Genomic DNA, 19,148 nt, shown 5'->3' with positions numbered 1-19,148 from the left:
AATCAGCAGTGAGTGGTGAAGCGAAAGAAAAATGAAACCAAATACGATCGTGGGGCTTGCTGCTTCGTACTAATATGACATTTAAAAAAGCGGGCCTCAGTCTTTTGACCTGGCGAAGAAACGGTTTCACAAAAATATTTGTTGAATGCATTGGCAGCCATTAAAACTTAATAGTCATATGCATCAGCTGTCCCACAGGTGTTCTAGTTTTATTACTTAGGCAAGAGGTTTTCATGACTCTGGGGAGGAGGAGGATTAGATTTGGTAATTAGGTTATTTGATATCTTTATTTTCTCTTATATTCATGCTCTGGTCATGAAATCAATGAAAAATAAATAAATAAGGGAAGAACATAGTTTCCGGGAGTAAGAAAGCAAATGGTTGTTCATAATCTTCAAGTCTCCCGCTTACTTTGCTTTTCTCGTCTGAAAGCAGACATTACCAAATAGACACACACACACACACACGCACACACACACACAAAACATCCCTGATTGTCTTGCCGAGGTAAATTCAGACTTATACAGTTTATTTAGTACATTAAATTGTCTATATAGAGTGAAAATAGAGTTAAAGGCCGTGAGAGCAGCGGGTGTGTGGGCGCCTCGGCCGGACCTTTATAGCCTACCTCCCTGGCCGGCCCAGCAGTCGCTCTGTGTTGTCCGGTGTCAGCTGGTTACGTCCCAGGCATTATGGCGCTCTCTAACCCTTGCCGGCTGGCCCTTGGCAAAAACAAGCTCTGGACTCCACATGTGTACTCCAGGGCAAGGTGAGATGTGTGAGGGCAGCTGATGTGTCCCTGCTGCTGGTGTAGAAATAGGAATGTTCCATACGTCTAGCAGTGACATGTCAACACTCATGTTCAAGGGCAAGCAAGGTCAGATTAATAGATATAATGTAGTAATTCTTGTATGGTATGAAATGACACACTTTTCAGTCTTGGTCAAGTTCGCTAATTAGAACACCATTATTTTCCCTCTGCTCCTTATTGCTTTGTCCGGGAGTGTGTTTAAAGGGGGTAGGGGCGATGGCGACCAGCGACCGCTTTTAAATTGAAGCCTTGCCAGCAGATTAGTGATTAAGATTAAGTTTCTGTGATCTCTGTATAAGATGGGACTATTATCTGTTTATTTGGTACTTGTGTCGATGTGTTGTCCCCGGCTACCTGGGTCGTGTCCAGCAGGTCTGAATTGCCAGTTATGCAGGGCTCTCTCTCTCTCTCTCTCTCTCTCTCTCTCTCTCTCTCTCTCTCTCTCTCTCTCTCTCTCTCTCTCTCTCTCTCTCTCTCTCTCTCTCTCTCACCAGACGAGATTATTATCACTTTTACGTCACTGGATGTGCATAGTCTCTCTTTGTGTGTGTGTGTGTGTGTGTGCTGGTAACTTTTGAGGACCTGGGAGTAAATGGTAAGATTACCACCCCTGTTCTAATAAGATTGATTCACCACTGTTCTGACTGCTGCTGCACACCGCTTGTATCAGTAAGATCACTGGTTGCTTGACTTACTGTATGTTGCTGGGAATGACAGTAACAGGATATAGATGGTGGTGGCTGACTGTTATTCCGATGAATATTGTTGGTTTGGATTATGGTTGATTGTGTTGGTAAAGGAACACAAAGTTGATAAGATTTCTTCTTGATTTAATGATGGACAGAGATGTACATGCCTGATACCGAGACACAGATTACAACGGACGTGATGATGCTTGATTCTCTCTCAGAAGACTGACTGTCTCTGATCTGAACTCTGATGGACTGAACTGAACTGAACTGATGTGCTCTCTCTCTCTCTCTGGAACTGTACTGTCCCCGATCTCTCTATGACTTGTGACTCACTCACTCTGTGACTTGAACTACCTGTACAGGCTCTGTTTATGTGAAAGAAATGGATCAGGATTCAGAATCTGAGATGAAGAAATCAACTGTCTTAAAATGGGGTGAAAGGATTGATGGTAGAGGTCATTATTCCAGCCAATGACCAGGGAGGATGACAGGAAGGTGATGCAGGTGTTTTTCCTATGGACTGGCATAAATGTGGGGAAGGTGTGGTATTCCCTTGAGAGGGTGATAGGAAGGAGGAAAAGTCAAAAATAGGTGAGGCTGGCTGTGTGGGCACGTTTGATGAAATATATGAGTAATGAATATATATGATAATAATTTTTATGACTGATACCTCTCTCTCTCTCTCTCTCTCTCTCTCTCTCTCTCTCTCTCTCTCTCTCTCTCTCTCTCTCTCTCTCTCTCTCTCTCTCTCTCTCTCTTTTTTTATATTTACACAAATCAATACATAGTTAAAGAGTATGTTACAAAATATTTTTACATATAATGTAGCACTTTACAGGCTAAAGGGAACATTTTTAGTGTTTCCTATCTAAAAGCCTAACTCTAAATGTTACTAACAATTGTTACTCTGGTGCTTATGGTAACCAGACATTCACACATTCCTTAAATTGCTGCAGATCAATTTTACTGAAGTCTATCTGTGCAGCGATTAAGGTGTTCCATAGTTTACCATAATGATGGACGTACTGGCATTGATGGTGCCAAGTACAGCATCGACACTGAAATAATTCAGCTGGCATTAAAGTGACAGCCCGGGTGGTCACCTGTGCATGCCACAGGGGCTGGTGGAGAGCTTGGAGATGCGGGATTCGCTGTTGCTGTATTTTGTACATCACAGCGAGGCTCACTACATCCCTGCAATGTTGAAGAGAGTGGAGCTTTGGCTCATTTCTGGCCCCACTGTCCTTTATGAGCCTCACTGCCCGAGCCTGTACCCTGTTCAGGAGGGAAAGATGCCTCCAGGAGGGAAAGATGCCTGGTCGCCGCTCCTCCCCAAGCAAGGTACGAGTACTCCAGGGAGGAATGAACTTGAGCCTTGTACAAGATCTCCAGGCCTTTGTTGTCAAGGAGCCACGAAATCCTCCAGAGTGACACCAACTTACCCGAGGCCTCCCTGGCTAGACACTGTATGGGGTGCCTGAAGGTCAGCGTGGAGTCCTATGTGACCCCCAGTATATCCATCTCGTCTTGCCGCCGTATAGCTTGCCCCTCAAGGCTGAGTTGGAGGGGCGTCCTCGACCTTGAGATGATTGACATTTGTGTTTTGTTTGGGGCAAATTTTACTTGTCACTTGCTGCATCCTCTCTCTCTCTCTCTCTCTCTCTCTCTCTCTCTCTCTCTCTCTCTCTCTCTCTCTCTCTCTCTCTCTCTCTCTCTCTCTCTCTCTCTCTCTCTCTCTCTCTCTCTCTCTCTCTCTCTCTCTCTCTCTCTCTCTAGACAAGAGACACAATCATGGACCACACATCTATTGTCTATAGAGAGAGAGAGAGAGAGAGAGAGAGAGAGAGAGAGAGAGAGAGAGAGAGAGAGAGAGAGAGAGAGAGAGAGAACACACTATGCTTGTTGTGTTGATATGTGCTGTGATAACATGTCTTGTCTAGAGAGAGAGAGAGAGAGAGAGAGAGAGAGAGAGAGAGAGAGAGAGAGAGAGAGAGAGAGAGAGAGAGAGAGAGAGAGAGACACACACACACACACACACACACACACACACACACACACACACACACACACACACACACACACACACACACACACACACACACACAAATAAACACAGACTGTGCACGTTTAACAACGTAAAAGTGATCATATAAATTATCTTGTCTGGAAAGAGAGAAAGAGAGACCACACACACAAAAATAAACATAGACTATGCATGTCTAGTGATGTAAAAGTGATCATATATCTTGTCTAGAGAAAACTGTGAGGAAAATGCATAACCGGCAACTCAGACCTGCCAGACACGGCCCAACTATCCAGGTACAACACTTCAACACGAGTGCCGTTTATTTTAGTTCATTAATTTTTGGTCCTATAATTTCCTGGAGCCAGTGACAGGTTATCCTGTCTGATAAGTTGTGCTTATGTTTATTAAGTTAGTGTTGTTTTTCAGGAGTTTTTGGTTCCTGATCAGAATCACGCCTCACACTGGCAAATGAATCCATTTTCTCTAGAAGGTTGTGGTGTATGTGTGCGTGATACATGTTGATGTTTTTAAAGAAACAACACTAGAGAAAATAGATATTATTGCTGTACACAATTGAGTTTCATTGAGTGTGTTGTGAGATTAGCATGAAGTGAAACTTTCAGAATCTGGGGTTCTTAACCTTTTTTGAACCATGGACCCCTTTAAGAATCTTGTGAAAGTGATGGACCCCCTCTCATGAAAACACGATGAATTTACTTTATTTTATTTTTTTAAGTATTGTCTTGTACATTGTAAGATATTCACAAAGTATGGATAAAGCAAATAGCCCTAACAGAATTTTTCACCCATTTTTGTGTAAAAATTTATGGTCACATGATAAAATAATTACAAACATCTCATCCAAATTAAACAAAAACTTTAATTTTGCTCAAAAGTTAATTTCAAAGAGAAGGTTGTTGCTGTTTGGCTTTCATAAGATGAAACAGTGGAATGGTCCTCTGACAAGGTACCATGCATGTCATCCTTGACATCTAATCCATTTCAAGTTTCCATTTTAACAGAAACAAGTGGTGAAAACCTTGAGTCAGAAACATATGTGATAGGAAACAATCAGAACACACATAGCCCACTTTACCAGACCAGGCTTAGGTCATACCAGCAAAATTCTTCAAGGTCCTTCAAGTTGAGCTAATTGTGTAAAACATCTTTTTGTCCTCAAGTTAATATTGTTATATTTGGCAAGGTCTTTATCTACTGATTCACTCTTTGTAAAGCAAGTACATACAAAAGCAATGATAACTGCAAAAGATTAAGAAATGAACGTACTTTATAATGTGGATTGGCACAAGATATGATGTTTACATATATTGGCAAGAAAATTTCTTTCAATAAAGATGCTCTCTGCAAGTCAGAGCTTGACAACAATGATGATTTTACTTTATCAGGCTGTGTACAGCAGCATTCCATGCCACCCTTCAGATTTACTGGTTTTCTTCAGTAAGCAATAAATACATAACATCTGGTATACCATGAACAAAAATATAACTTCTTACAAAAATAGAGTGAGTATAAATGCACTGTTTGCACTGCATTATTTTTAAATGGCAGTGAAATGTTTGAGTATTGCAGTATTTGGTAGTACATATTAGTGTCATTTGTTCTTGGATCACCATTTCCCATATACTTGTACTGAGGCAAGGTGCAATCATGATATGTTATCTTGGGTGCAGTCAAGGTTTGTAGTCAATTAACTATCCACATGCACTTACATTGCATTTTGTCCTTCAATCCTAAGTACTTACAAGACATGACAAACAATAAATTTTCAGTAGAGTATGTTACTCAACTATTTACCTTAAGTGTACCACCTTGCTTGATCTATCCATGCATCTTTATCTGCCACCTGTTTCTCCAAAAAAGATTGGGTGTGATAAGGTATCAACCAGCAGCATCTGACAACCTCACAGGAGGACAGTTTGATGTTACAGGATTGCTGACATGACTGTCAGGGACTTGTCCTTGACCTGTCCTGTCTTGTACTTGTTTTTACTATTATCTTCATTATCTTGTATGAATATCTTAATTGTCTCCGCAAAAAAAAAAAAAAAAAAAAAATCTTCCAAATTAGTTATTTGGGCTCTTTTGATATATTGTTCCATGAAAGTCTTGCCTGAGAGTAGGACTACAATGAAATATATAAAGTCAGTAAACAAATAAGAAGAATTTGAAATATCTGTTAGTGGAAGGATAAGGTGAAACCAGACATCTGAGAGAAGAAAAATTAGAGTGGGAATATAACAGAGTATCATAAAGAAGTGGAGCTTTCCTCATGAAAGTATAGATACATAGAATGGGTTGGAAGAAGAAATTATAGCAGTAAGGAGCATACATCTACTGAAGCTAAGACTGGATGAATTAAGGTATGGGAGCAGAACCTATGTAGCTCAGGCTGGCTTTGTTACAACTAAACACACAAACACACACACACACACACACACACACACACACACATACTCACACACACATTCACACAGATATGGTCTTCTCAACCTGCCAGTATTTACATTATAGTTAAATGTTTTATGAAGATAAGACTTCTCACTAGGTTCAGCAGAGGTGTGCAATTTGATACTCAAATTAGAGAGAAATAGTAAAAAAAAAAAAAAAAATATATATATATATATATATATATATATATATATATATATATATATATATATATATATATATATATATATATATATATATATATATATATAATGTACAGTCTCAATTCTGCTATAGCTTCCTTTAATTGATGTTCAGGAGCTCTCATATGCAGTGGATGGTTGTTCATCAAGCTAGCAAAAAAAAGTCCCGTGACCACAATGTGAGACTGAAAAATGAAAGGTAAATGCATTAATTTTGTGTGGACAGTTACACAGGAAGGGCAGGTGGTTGCAAGTAAGAATTAAGTGTGCTTACAGGAATTGGTTGATTACTTGTTAAAGTACCTTTCATTGCTTACCTAGTCTATATTAATGTGATTGTGTCAACCGCACTATACATGCTGGGAATCCTCCTTCAACATATACGAGTTCTTGTTCTAATCAGTTCACAGTAGACTAAATTATGATTAACATCATGTTACACTTCATGATAAAAGGAAGTAGATTTATAACCTTATAATTTAAACAGATACCTTGTTTATCACATTTTCCATGTGCATATATATGCTTCATCAAGTGGCCTCACCATTCAGTAGAGAGTTGCATCAAAGTAATGAAAAATGACTGCCTGGGTGGGCAATTAGTAATATCTTTCACGTTGTTCATACTCATGCCACATGACATTATTCAATAGTGTATAGTAGTGTATTGCATAGCATCTAAATAAACATGCTGTTTTGTATAATTCACCGAGCAGAGCGAGGGGGATTCCAATTTTCTTACTGCACATCTCTATAACCCACCACTCTGCCTGGCCCCTGGAGGGTACTATGATGATTCAGCCAGGAGCACCTTTTGGTTTCCATCACATACGAAAATTGCGATTTCATCCTTGGAAACACCTCCTAGTAGGTGATTTTTGACCGCATCTTTCTTATTTTATGGCATTTCTTCATCAGACCCGCAATTTTGCTGTATTTTGCATATTTTGACTGATCAAGCATACAAAATGCACGAATTATATGCCATAACTCATTTCATACATGGAAAAGCCAGTTTTGGTTAATACCATCAGATTCAGCAGTGACTGCAGAATCAAGACGTATAGTAAAAACTTGACAAAACAAAAAAAAGAAAATGGTATTATGACAAGTTGGACTGTGAAGATGTTAAAAAAAGATTTTATGACATGTTTTACTTAAGCTTTCTATTTTCAACAGTCAATCATTGAATGCTGAAATATATTATTACATCACGTAGAACGAACTCGTGAACATGAGTGTCATCAGAATGCAGATAAAGCTTCACGTATTGAAAATAGAGTCATTTATAGCAACATGTCACTCACCACAACCATCATGGCGGCACAAACTCGATGTGGCGTGTGCAGGTGGGCTCTGTATGACCATATCTGCAATGCATTTAGAAGTTAGAACCCTCCAGCTGCTGGGGGAAGGTCCTTTAAGTTGCTCCACAACTTAAAGCACCTATTACCTGGTTTCTGTAGAAACAGGTATTGATAGACCAACACTAGGAGCATGTTTGCCTCACTTTATCCTTTTCTGTATATATACTTTTTTGTTCTCTTTTCAATATGAATTCCATTAACTGATGCCATGGAAAGAAAAACTGTAAAATCTGACAAAACCAAAATAATTTCCTGTACTTGAAATGGCTTGTGCTGACAACAGTGCTTCCAACACTTAATTGCTCCACCAGTACAATAAGCTTACTTGTTATACTGGGCTTTGAGACGATTGATACTGCAGAGTTGATGCATGTGAAGGCAGAATACAGTGTTACACAATGCACTTGTAATAATTTCAGCTCAGGATGCCAGAAATTAAGTTTGGATCAAATCAGGGTCTTGCTAAAACAAATTATACTTGGCCCAGGTATGCTTTATGTGATAATTTAATGAAATACAGACTACTTTATATATTCTTGAAATTTATTGACTTTTTCTATCCATTGCCTTGATTGTGCCTTTAAACATTGGTGGAGGGTTGACTATTGTAAAACATCTTATTCAGTTCTTAATGATAATTTGCTATACTCATATTTTATCAGAGTAAGCAGTTCATATCTGTATGTTATGCATTCTGGTGTGCTGTGGCACCAGTTAGCCAGTGGAAAAAATGTACCTCAACAGTAGGTGAGACTTGAAATAGCATCTTCGTTTCTAAGCTACATCACTTTTCTTCACATAGAATATTAAAAGAATTGACAAAATTGATAATTATGTTCTGTCATGCCTATCCAATGGATCTAGAAGTTTGAGTTCAGTGATAACTTTGTATTACCCGAGGAAGAGGAGTGGTATGGAAAATGAGTAAATAAATAACAGTAATGGAGAGGATTCTTAGAATTTTCAAAATTTTAAAGAAAAAATAATATTTTGTGCTATGTACAGTCCCTTGCACATCTTTTATTTTCATTTATGTTAAAGGCAAATTAGCTTGTGTAATTTCTTAGAAGAGGGAATAAAACAATGAGGATCAAGTTCCAATATTCTTTGTTTTATTGATGAATATCACTTATTTCCACATGTAGCCAAATGTAGAGTGCCATTCTCAACTCAACTTTGATAAAAGTGCCTCATGTTAAATATATTGTGGCTGAGAGAAGAGGACCTAAGGACAAAAAGAAAAAGAAAAAAACAAAATAGATAAATAAAAATAAATAAATAAATCAATAAAAAATATATAAAAATTAGCAGCTATAAAGGACAGTGACACAGCCAAGAGTTGCTTGTCTTCCATAAATTAACTGGAAACATGAATGCCACTTGCATGTTTAACTAAAGTCCATTCATTCCTCACTTGCAACTGGAGCCTGAACCACTTTTGTAACCTGGTCACTGATTGGACAGTGGTTCATGTAACCAATCTGGTCACTGAGCCACTTTTCCAATTAGTGACAAGGTTATAAAAGTGGTTTAGGTTCCAGGTGTAAGCTAGAAATGAAGGGACTATAGCAACCCATGTATGGTGCTTCATACTTGAGCCTCATAGTATTCTTACCTCTTATAGAGAAGTAAGCTTTGATCTTACATATTATGTTTCATTACTTAATGCATAGAAATAAAAATATTGCAATGCAGGAGACTGTGAAATAGAACTTTAAGGGTTCTTTTTGTCAATAGCTGGTTTCAGTATGTGCCACCTGTCTTCCATAATGTATGTAAATATACTGTTTATATATGTTTTATTACTAATCTATCTATCTGATGCTTGTTCCTATGAACTCACTCCCAAAGATTGACTATGACCTTTACCTTACATGCTTTAATCCTCAGTTTATTCTTTTCTCTCATTCCTCTTGCATACATTGTCCTTTCAATTCATTGAGATATTCTGTTTACACTCACTGAGTCTATTATACTTACATACACTGTTTTAGTTATCTCACATTTCCCTTATGTAAAATAATAACTAATAATAAATAAATAAATAAATAAATAAATAAAAAACATGAAAATACATTGAAAGTATACAGTAAAACTTACATATTGCTTTGTAATTTCAAACTTATATTCTTAAGGTTACAAAGTGGGTGAATACTGTATCTGAACTTGACTGGTTCATTTAAATTAACCTATCATTATAAGTAGGTATTGCCTGGTGTAGTTAGCCAGAAGGTCTAAATTAAGCAGGTCTTACTATATACATCTCTATTTGTATTATGTTACACTTTCATGAGGGCTACAGTTATGCTTAGACCGACACAGTTGAGAAGCTAATGGGGCACAAATTGCCTTTGGGAAGATAAGGTTATTAAAGATTCATTTGTTTATTAAGAACTAATATATAAGCTTTCAAAATGCATATGGATTGGTGTGTTTTGACTGTGACATTGCCTATGTTAAAATACTAATCCACAGAAATGTAAGATAATCCTCCAGAAACTAGAGAAATTCAGTACATTGTTCTTGCACATGGTGTTGCTGCCACCAGCCTTTATTTTCTTGAAGAAATTTAAATGATGACACAGGTTTATATATATATATATATATATATATATATATATATATATATATATATATATATATATATATATATATATATATATATATATATTTTTTTTTTTTTTTTTTTTTTTTCAGCATTTATGTATGTAATTGCAGATCTTGATTTAGATTAAAAGTTTCAGTATCAGTGCTGCTGTGATGACTCAGGAGGCAACTTGTTACTTGAAAGTGCTGTTACAGTGACTTTGGGAGGATTAACTATACTTGCAAGATCTCCTTATGGTTATTACATTACATTAATTATGGCAATTGCATGCAGCTCATGGTGGTCTGGGGTGGAGATGGGGCCCCCAGACGCCATCCTGGGTGTGACTGAGGCCTTCAAGCGGGACACTAACCCAAAAAAGATAAACCTTGGAGTGGGTGCCTACCGAGATGATAATGGCAAGCCTTTTGTTTTGCCCTCAGTCAGGAAGGTCAGTTTATTTTTGTAAGAGATTTGAGAAATTGATACTGGTTTATATAACTAACTTAGCTGTGCTTGATTGTATCACTTTGTGATTTAAAAATTCTTGAATCTGACATTCGAAAGATAGTTAATATAGTACAACAACAAAATTTCTGATGCATGGCAGGATTGTCTTCAGACTAGAAAACTTTGCAGCTTTACACCATCTTTGTTTGTACCAATATTATTAGTTGTGAAGGCGATGTTTTTAGTGGTCTCCAAACAAAATATTCTAATTGAGTTTATTATATCTGAATCATTGTAATATTTTGTTGGTGTTTGGACAGCAATCTGTTGTAATTGAGCAAGAGAAATCATTCTTTCAAGTCACTCTAATTTGAATATAATAATTCTGGCAAGTGGAAGTGTTCAGGCAAAGTTCTTAGTTCAAGCTCAAGCCAGTCTTGTGCTTGCTGCTCCAAAACACACCAGAGTACTTACATGCATCATGAAGATGGAGCAAATATTGTAAATTAGTGCTCCAAGCTTTGTGGGTAGTAATTCGTTGTTGTTTTACTTCCACATGTTTGATTTGTAAAGGAGTGAAGTTTTGTATTCATCTCAAACTGTGACATTGCTGTCACAGTTAGCCCTTTCTTGTACCTAAAAAAACTGAAATATTAATGGATTTTTATTTTATATACTTCAGGCTGAAGAATTTATTGTCAGCCAAAAGTTGGACAAAGAATACTTGCCCATATCAGGCAATGCTGAATTTTGCAAGGAAGCAATCAAGCTGGCACTTGGTGACAACAATCCAGTACTTGCTGATGGACTGGTATGTATAATTGTTTTGCCTACTTTTGTTTGATATTATTAATCATGTTAGTTTCAGTTCAGGTGTATTCCCCTTTAACCATGTTAGTCTCTCTCTCTCTCTCTCTCTCTCTCTCTCTCTCTCTCTCTCTCTCTCTCTCTCTCTCTCTCTCTCTCTCTCTCTCTCTCTCTCTCTCTCTCTCTCTCTCTCTCTCTCCCAAGGACATGAGGATCACTGTGTGTATCTGGTTCATTCTGAGTGATTGGTGGCTGATCTTATATATGCAGGATTTCTCAGAGCTATCAGGATCACATAGTATTATTTTGTAAATAAAAAAATAAATAAATATATAAACTTGTATATCATATCATACTGCCTTTCACCATATTACAAGGAACCTTATATACTTATAATAAAGATCTTCAATGTTGTACTGTATTCTAGGTGTCAGACCTACAATGGGACATAATTATATACATTCACATGGTTTCTTTTCAGAATGTGACAGTTCAGGGAATTTCTGGAACTGGTGCCCTCAGGATTGGGTCTGCCTTTCTGTCAAAGTTCTTCCCAGGTCCAAAGGTAAAATAGATGTTGTATATAGGGGATAGAAAAGTTTCTTTTTTATATGCATTTGTCATTCCTTGGTATAAATACAGTTTTAAAAGAATTGATCACTCATGCTCCATCTATGCCAAATGCTGTCATTACTGAATTATCATATCCTGTATTTCAAATCCTACTCTCAATTCCATAAGTACTTTGCATTTTCCAATGTCATTCAAACAAAATCATCATCATGCATAATTTCCACAGCTATCTAGACTTAAAATTTCTTTATAATTTTTAGTTTCTATTTTCTATCCATATACTATATTGGGAAGGATGTTGGCTAAGACACACATGTGCAAGAAAAACAATTTCATTTCTTTTTATCACCTGTTTCTTCTCCAAATTACCAACATTTGCTTTAATTTCTTCTATAACCTGATACATTAACAAGACTGAAGTCATGATAATAGCATGCATCTTCATCATGCAGTACAATGTATTTAAAGGCTTTTATGTTTCTCTACTTTAAGATAATACACATTAAATTAAAGTTGTAAAGGATTACCCAGGAAAGTTAATTAACAAGGTACTTTCAAGTAATAAAGTTACTGTGTCTTTCAGAATGTGTGGTTACCAAGCCCAACATGGGGCAACCATGTGCCCATCTTCAAGCATGTTAACATGGATGTTCAGCATTATAGATATTACGATCCCAAGACCTCCGGTTTTGATTTCGCTGGAGCGCTGGAAGATATATCAGTTAGTAATGATTTGTAAGATATGTTTAGTATTAAAATAGCACACATTACTGGCCATTTCACCACAGGAACTGCTGGTTATGTTAGTGATATTAGAATTGGTTATAGATGAAGGCATCTTCCTAAATAAAATGCTGAAGAATGTGAACCTGAATAATAGAAATGATATGAAGAGATTCATCTATCTATATCTGACAGTTCTTTCAAAGAAGTCCCTTAAGTAGATGGCACTGACAGAAATCTTATTTCTTACAGTTCTTGCAGTGGCAGTTATGACATGAGGTTTATCCTAATGTGAAAATTCCAAAATATTGCTACCTTCTTTGATACTTCGAGAGAGAGAGAGAGAGAGAGAGAGAGAGAGAGAGAGAGAGAGAGAGAGAGAGAGAGAGAGAGAGAGAGAGAGAGAGACTGGATAGCTGCCCTACCAGGACCTCATCCCACCTTCAAGGGGTACATTGACAGAGATGTTTTTAGCTTTTTAGTCTGATAAGCTGGAATTCTGGTCCAAGAAGAGCACCTCAGTAGACTAGTTACCTGTCAGGTTTCTTAATGTTAAAGATGGGAGAAATGGATTAACTTAAGCGGGATAATGGCAGTATACTGATGCAGCTTTAAGTCCAATGGTGTTATAGTAAAGAAGGTATTACAGATATTGGTCTTTGCTGTGTTTCAAAAACTTGTCTTCCATAGGACTTCAACACGCGGAAATTTTCTCGCATACAGAGAATTGTCACCTTTAGCTTATAGTTACATGTGTGAATTTGTACTTTTAAAGCTGCCTATGGTGCATTATATACACAATCTTAATTTTTATTTATTTATTTATTTATTTATTTATTTAAAAGGTGGTATGGATAGTGGTATGCACTATCTTTGTTACACTAATATGAAATATAGCTGCTTGGTTGTGTGGGGTTTCAGCATTTTTGGTTGATAACTGAGAGAACTTAAGTTCAGATTGTGAGCTGAGTGGAGACAATTTGATGTAATTTATCTCCATTCATGATGTAGCTCCTGTTCACTTAGGTATGGGATGAAAGCTGAAAGTTGACTGCAGCCTTGCAGGAATGGAAACCAAGCAGTCCTGGTCTCCTGTGTGTATTTGTGTGTGTGGTCTTGTCAGAGTGAAAGACCAAAAATTCTGCCTTCTCCGGTGTGGTGTGTGTGTGCATCTATGTCTGCAATTTTCTTTACTGATGCAAGAGACCAGAAGTTATCTTCATTACACCTGGACTCAAAAAATGAAATATAGGTGTCATCTGCATAACATCCTTAAGTAAACATTAGTGGTATGCTCAGTTAATGAATCAATTACACTGGAGCAAACTGACAATCTCCTTACAGATTTCTTTTCTTCTAAAGCTGAATCAGGAAAATTCAAGGTTCCTTCTCTCTCTCTCTTTTTTTTCTTGTGAATGCGAAGGTTTGTTATGTTTTTAAGTTTAATCAGTCAATAGATATTACCTTTTTGTGAGTATAGTTATGTGCTTTCATGGTTATTTTCTGGTAGTCAGCCCCTCTTTGTGGCTCCTTTATGGTTTCCATAATTACCTTGCCATTTGGATGAGATCTGTGATAATGATAATTTTAGTAGTTGTAATTATATTATATTACATTGATATAACTTCCACAGAAAATACCAGAGGGAAGCTTGATTATGCTGCATGCCTGTGCCCACAATCCAACTGGTGTTGATCCCAAGCCTGAGCAGTGGGATGAAATGAGCAAGATCATTAAGGATAAGAAGCTCCTACCCTTCTTTGATATGGCTTATCAGGTGAGGCTTGTTTCTCAATTTCTATTTATTTATTTATTTTCTCCCCAAGGTAAGCAGTCTTCATGTACTAGTATACCCCAATCATTCTTCTTCCTCTTCTTTCAAATATTTCATCAGTTTTCTACTTTTTTTATAGAGATGTGTATCATTATGATCAACTTTAGTTGTCTGCTACATTACAAAAGTCCAGAGCCACCATCTTTATAATTCATATAAGTTTTTTAATTGTCTACAAACTTTTGAATCTCATCCCAGCCTCGGCTCCTGTCAGGTCTGTTTTTTGAAGAACCAGAACATAACAAGAAAAGATGCACTTTTTCATTTAGTATACAATTTTAAGTTCTTAATGGTTTAAGCTCATGTCACAACAATCATGGAATAAAATATACTAAAACTATTTGGAAAGTAGTTTCATTAGTGTGATCTTCATGAATTGGGGAAAAAAGTTATCACCCACTGTTTTTATCATATGTAATTTTATTCTTGATAGATGCTTAAATATTTTTCCACTGGTACACAAGAACGTTTAAATTTGTATGTTGGTCATGGAGGGCCAATCTGTTTATTGAATATTATCTTCACTGTCTGGGTTACTGATCAGTTATACAAGTCATCAAATTAAGTAATTTCTGCCCTTAGTTTTGTGCTGTTGTATCTTTTTTACAGTTTTCCCTCATCCTTAACCTTTAACTTACCATATCTTATTTCAAAAGAAAATTAAGAGATTCAAATATTGATTTATATAACAAATTCATGACATTGTCATTTATTTGTAAATCTGTAAAATGTTACCTTTGCTGACCAGTTTTGTACACCATATCCATATTTTGGGTCCCTGACAGTTGTTCTCTATATAATCACACAAAAATACTTGTACTGACTGACTTCAGAGTTGATTATAATGTGGTCAGGCATATAATTGCTCCCACTCAATTTGAAAATGATGTCTTAGTTTTATTTGATATTAAGATCTAAATAATTCAAATGACTCATTGCAGTGAAGAATTTGCTTGAGCAAGATATTTAATGAGCTATGCTTGGAAATTTTTTATTACATGCCATCAGCATATTTCATGATTATACATGTCATATAAGCCTCTGCATTTATTAGTATAGAGTAAATTAAAACAGGTGCGAGTATGTATCCCTTAACCACACCTGTGTTAGTACATAGCACATTAGATTTTGTATTGTTGCCCATATAATTAGTAAGTAAACAACTAAGAGATAATTCATCTATCTACATTCATTAGTAATAATTTATCAGAGGACATGTGGTTATGTAACATTCAATGCAATACTAAAATCCACATGCAGTATCCTTCAAAATTGGCTTTTGCCTTGATGGTATCATAATCACTGCAGTTCAGCTGAGTTGAGAGGTTATTATTAGTGCTGGTGGTAGTAAAATAAACTGATTTTCAGGGCTTTGCATCTGGAGATATTGCTAAAGATGCCTATGCTGTTAGAAAGTTCTTGGAAGATGGCCACAGAATTTGCTTGTCACAGTCTTTCTCCAAAAACATGGGATTATATGGTAAGCATGTACTTTTGATGGAATACACTGATATGGTAAAAGTTCTTTTGCTGTTGCCTGAACTAACTGTAAACTTAGTGTAGGATTCATTGTGATATACAGTGATATAGAGGAAAAATCATGACTTTTTACTTCATTAGTTTGAAGTCTGGACCAGTTTAGAGATGTCTCTTCCTACACTAACTTGAGTTGTGCTTACCTGAAGGGATCAGCGACAGAGGTTGAATAAATCACTTTGCAATTCCCTCAGTAATATTCAAAAGCTGTCTTTACTTTGGAATAGGAACTAGATGAAGTTCTGTTCTTTATTTCAGATGTTCATTTACAATACTCAAGGTAAGGAAATGAATCTTTTAGACATTTTGAACAACCACAACAAAATATACAGAATTCCATCACAAAGCAAGAACAGTTATGCTTTTGAACTATTTAATAATCTTTCAATACAGGTGAGAGAGCTGGAGCATTCTCAATTATATGCCATGACAAAGATGAAGCTGCACGTGTCATGTCTCAGGTGAAGATTCTCATCAGACCCTTGTACTCCAATCCCCCACTTCATGGTTCACGCATCGTTGCAACAATCCTCACAAACCCTGAGCTCTGGTAAGCTTGTAAGGATAGACACTTAAGTTACCAGTACAAAGAGATGTGTAGTTTTTATTAATTAAATTGGATTGAGTGAGGTGGAAAGTGGAGAAGATGAACGCAGACAGAAGAGGTTGGAAAAGCAACAAAGGAAGGGAGAGAGAGAGAGAGAGAGAGAGAGAGAGAGAGAGAGAGAGAGAGAGAGAGAGAGAGAGAGAGAGAGAGAGAGAGAGAGAGAATGCCAGATTGAATATGAATTATGAGAAAAGAGAATACTGTGAGACTACATTTGATGATGGATTCAGAACTTGCATGGCAAAAATAGATAAAACCATAAAAACATAAATTGGCACCAGGGCTATCAGAATCTCACTGGGTAGGGACGAAGCTTAGTTACATATAGAAGGAATGACATGTCACATGCAGACAGAAGACACTGAAGATTTTTAATCTATATTGTAGTGCCATCTGGGCAGAGGATGTGAAAGGTATGGCTGATCGCATCATTTCCATGAGGGAGAAGCTGAAATCCAATCTTGCCAAAGAGGGGTCTGTCAAGGATTGGTCCCACATCACTGACCAGATTGGCATGTTCTGCTTTACTGGAATGACACCACAGCAGGTAAGAATGAACCATTAACTATAGGACCTGTAATAGCACAGCAGAATGGAGAGAGAGAGAGAGAGAGAGAGAGAGAGAGAGAGAGAGAGAGAGAGAGAGAGAGAGAGAGAGAGAGAGAGAGAGAGAGAGAGAATTTATCAGTTATGGTAAGGGAAGAGAAGATAGATAAGTACTTTCTTTCCTTTTCTCCTCCCCTCCTATCATGCACTTTTTTTGCACTTTTGAAATGCAGTTCCAGTTTCTTCTGCACTACAATTATAGGTGAGGAACAATTACTGTAAATGTTAATTACATGATTTTATTTTGCACATCGCTACACCAAAGGCGCATTCCAAAGAGGTTTATGTAATGATATGGAACATGTTTTTGGGGGGTGATGATATTACTGAGCTCATGGGCTTACTGAAGCTCATGGGCTGGAGAGGTAGTACGCTTTCCCCACGTGAAGGGGGTACTCTTGATAAATAAACAGAATCCCTGACTCTTCTTTCTCTCCTCTTGTCTTGAGACTTCATTTCTTCTATGAATAATGGGCAGCAGCTGATTGACTGTCCCAGACTCTTGGGGGGAGGTTACATAAGCTTATGTAAACCTCTTTGGAACATGTCCCAATGCTTCTTAATCCCTTTCAAAACAACCCACTGATTCATGAACTGCCTACTACTACTACTACTATTTATGAACTATGCAAATTCTTTATATTTTCTCTTCCCCTTCTCTTCTCTCCATTGCTCATTATTCTCTGTTTAGGAGGAGGGAGAGAGCAGAAAATTAAAGAGAGGATCTGTACATAAATAGGGAATCTAGTAGGTAGTTCATGAATACACAGTTCATCATTGAACTGTTTTGAAAGGGAATAAGTAGGAAGCCTTGGTGTTGAGATCTGTGTGATCACCATGTACAGTACATAACTGATATTTACCTTAAATGTTCTTCAACTAAAGTTGAGGAACATTTAAGGTAAATATCAGTTATGTTATGTTATGTTATTTGTAAATTATCAGTAAATTATTAGGTAAATTATTAGTTATGTAATTATGCTAGTTGTAATTTGTTGTGTAGAAGAAAATGGGATCACATTTAAAAAATGCAAAAATATGCACAATGACAGAATAAGAATGAATTCATAGTTCCAAGTAGTTGTTATGAGTGAGGTCTTTGTGTGATTAATCGATGTAATTAATCTTTCAGGTGGAGAAGCTGACAAATGAGTACTCTGTTTACCTTACCAAAGATGGACGCATCTCTGTAGCAGGTATTGCTACCACAAATGTTGAATACCTTGCTCACGCTATGCACCAAGTCACGAAATAGTGCAGCAGTACAGTGTTGGGAGTGCTTTCCTTAGAAAATGTTAATATGTGTAATTGGTCTAGGTGAAGTGCTGTAAAATATGTATACATATGATAATTCTGTAGGTTATTGTTGATGAAAATGTAGTAATATAAAGAGAAAAAACCTGGTGTAATGAATTCAGTCATTAATAAAAAAAATTAAGGTTAAAACTGTATTATTCACTAAAAGAAAGAGACAAGAGAATCAGGGTGGGAGAGGGTTGAGAGAATATAATAAGAGAGAAGATGGAGAGAAGCTATTTAAGTTATGATGTTCAGTCAAGGAGGAGAGAAATGAGCTTATGGATGCATGATTCCACCCACCTTGTCCAAATCATGAAATTCAGTTCTGCTAAGGCACTCCTGGTTTTGCTCTTTTCTATGTCTCCATACAGTGGGCCTCTCTTAGCAGGCCATGGAAGGAAACTGGGTGCTTTCACATGTGAAAATCGAAGACAGAAGTGAACAGCAGAAGGAAAATAAAGTATGAAATACCAAAAAGACTACTAGCCTGAGATGTCTGTATCTCAGGGAAAACTGTTTATACAGTGGACCTGCACATTTGATGGCTAAGTGCTACCAAAGCAAGCTTGCCATACACAAA

At 36.9% G+C, this 19,148-nt stretch overlaps 1 protein-coding gene across 2 annotated transcripts; it reads left to right on the top strand.

Annotated features, from left to right (window-relative positions):
• Positions 1–458: 458 nt before the first annotated feature.
• On the top strand, positions 459–18,715 carry LOC135090379 (aspartate aminotransferase, mitochondrial-like). 2 transcript variants are annotated; one of them, XM_063987146.1, is made up of 11 exons: positions 618–769; positions 6,296–6,379; positions 10,428–10,584; positions 11,266–11,394; positions 11,872–11,955; positions 12,547–12,684; positions 14,320–14,463; positions 15,889–16,000; positions 16,450–16,606; positions 17,051–17,210; positions 18,402–18,715. In XM_063987146.1, exons 1-11 carry the CDS (start codon positions 693–695, stop codon positions 18,522–18,524), a joined length of 1,365 nt encoding a protein of 454 aa, XP_063843216.1. In that variant the 5' UTR covers positions 618–692; the 3' UTR covers positions 18,525–18,715. The 2 variants fall into 2 exon arrangements, with proteins under 2 accessions (XP_063843217.1, XP_063843216.1); XM_063987147.1 differs by lacking the exon at positions 6,296–6,379 and having other exon boundaries at positions 459–769.
• Positions 18,716–19,148: the final 433 nt, after the last annotated feature.

Source organism: Scylla paramamosain, chromosome 3 (genome assembly GCF_035594125.1).
Source record: "Scylla paramamosain isolate STU-SP2022 chromosome 3, ASM3559412v1, whole genome shotgun sequence".
NCBI classification, from domain to species: Eukaryota; Metazoa; Arthropoda; class Malacostraca; order Decapoda; family Portunidae; genus Scylla; species Scylla paramamosain.
This window is presented reverse-complemented; position numbering and strand designations above follow the sequence as displayed.

What these genes read in the sequence shown, in the direction of transcription:
- LOC135090379 (XM_063987146.1), top strand. Translation starts at nt 693, where the DNA reads ATGGCGCTCTCTAACCCTTGCCGGCTGGCCCTTGGCAAAAACAAGCTC. An exon ending in GAGCGCTGGAAGATATATCA is followed by an intron (nt 12,685 to 14,319) that starts GTTAGTAATGAT and finishes TAACTTCCACAG; the next exon opens with AAAATACCAGAGGGAAGCTT. An exon ending in CAAAAACATGGGATTATATG is followed by an intron (nt 16,001 to 16,449) that starts GTAAGCATGTAC and finishes CTTTCAATACAG; the next exon opens with GTGAGAGAGCTGGAGCATTC.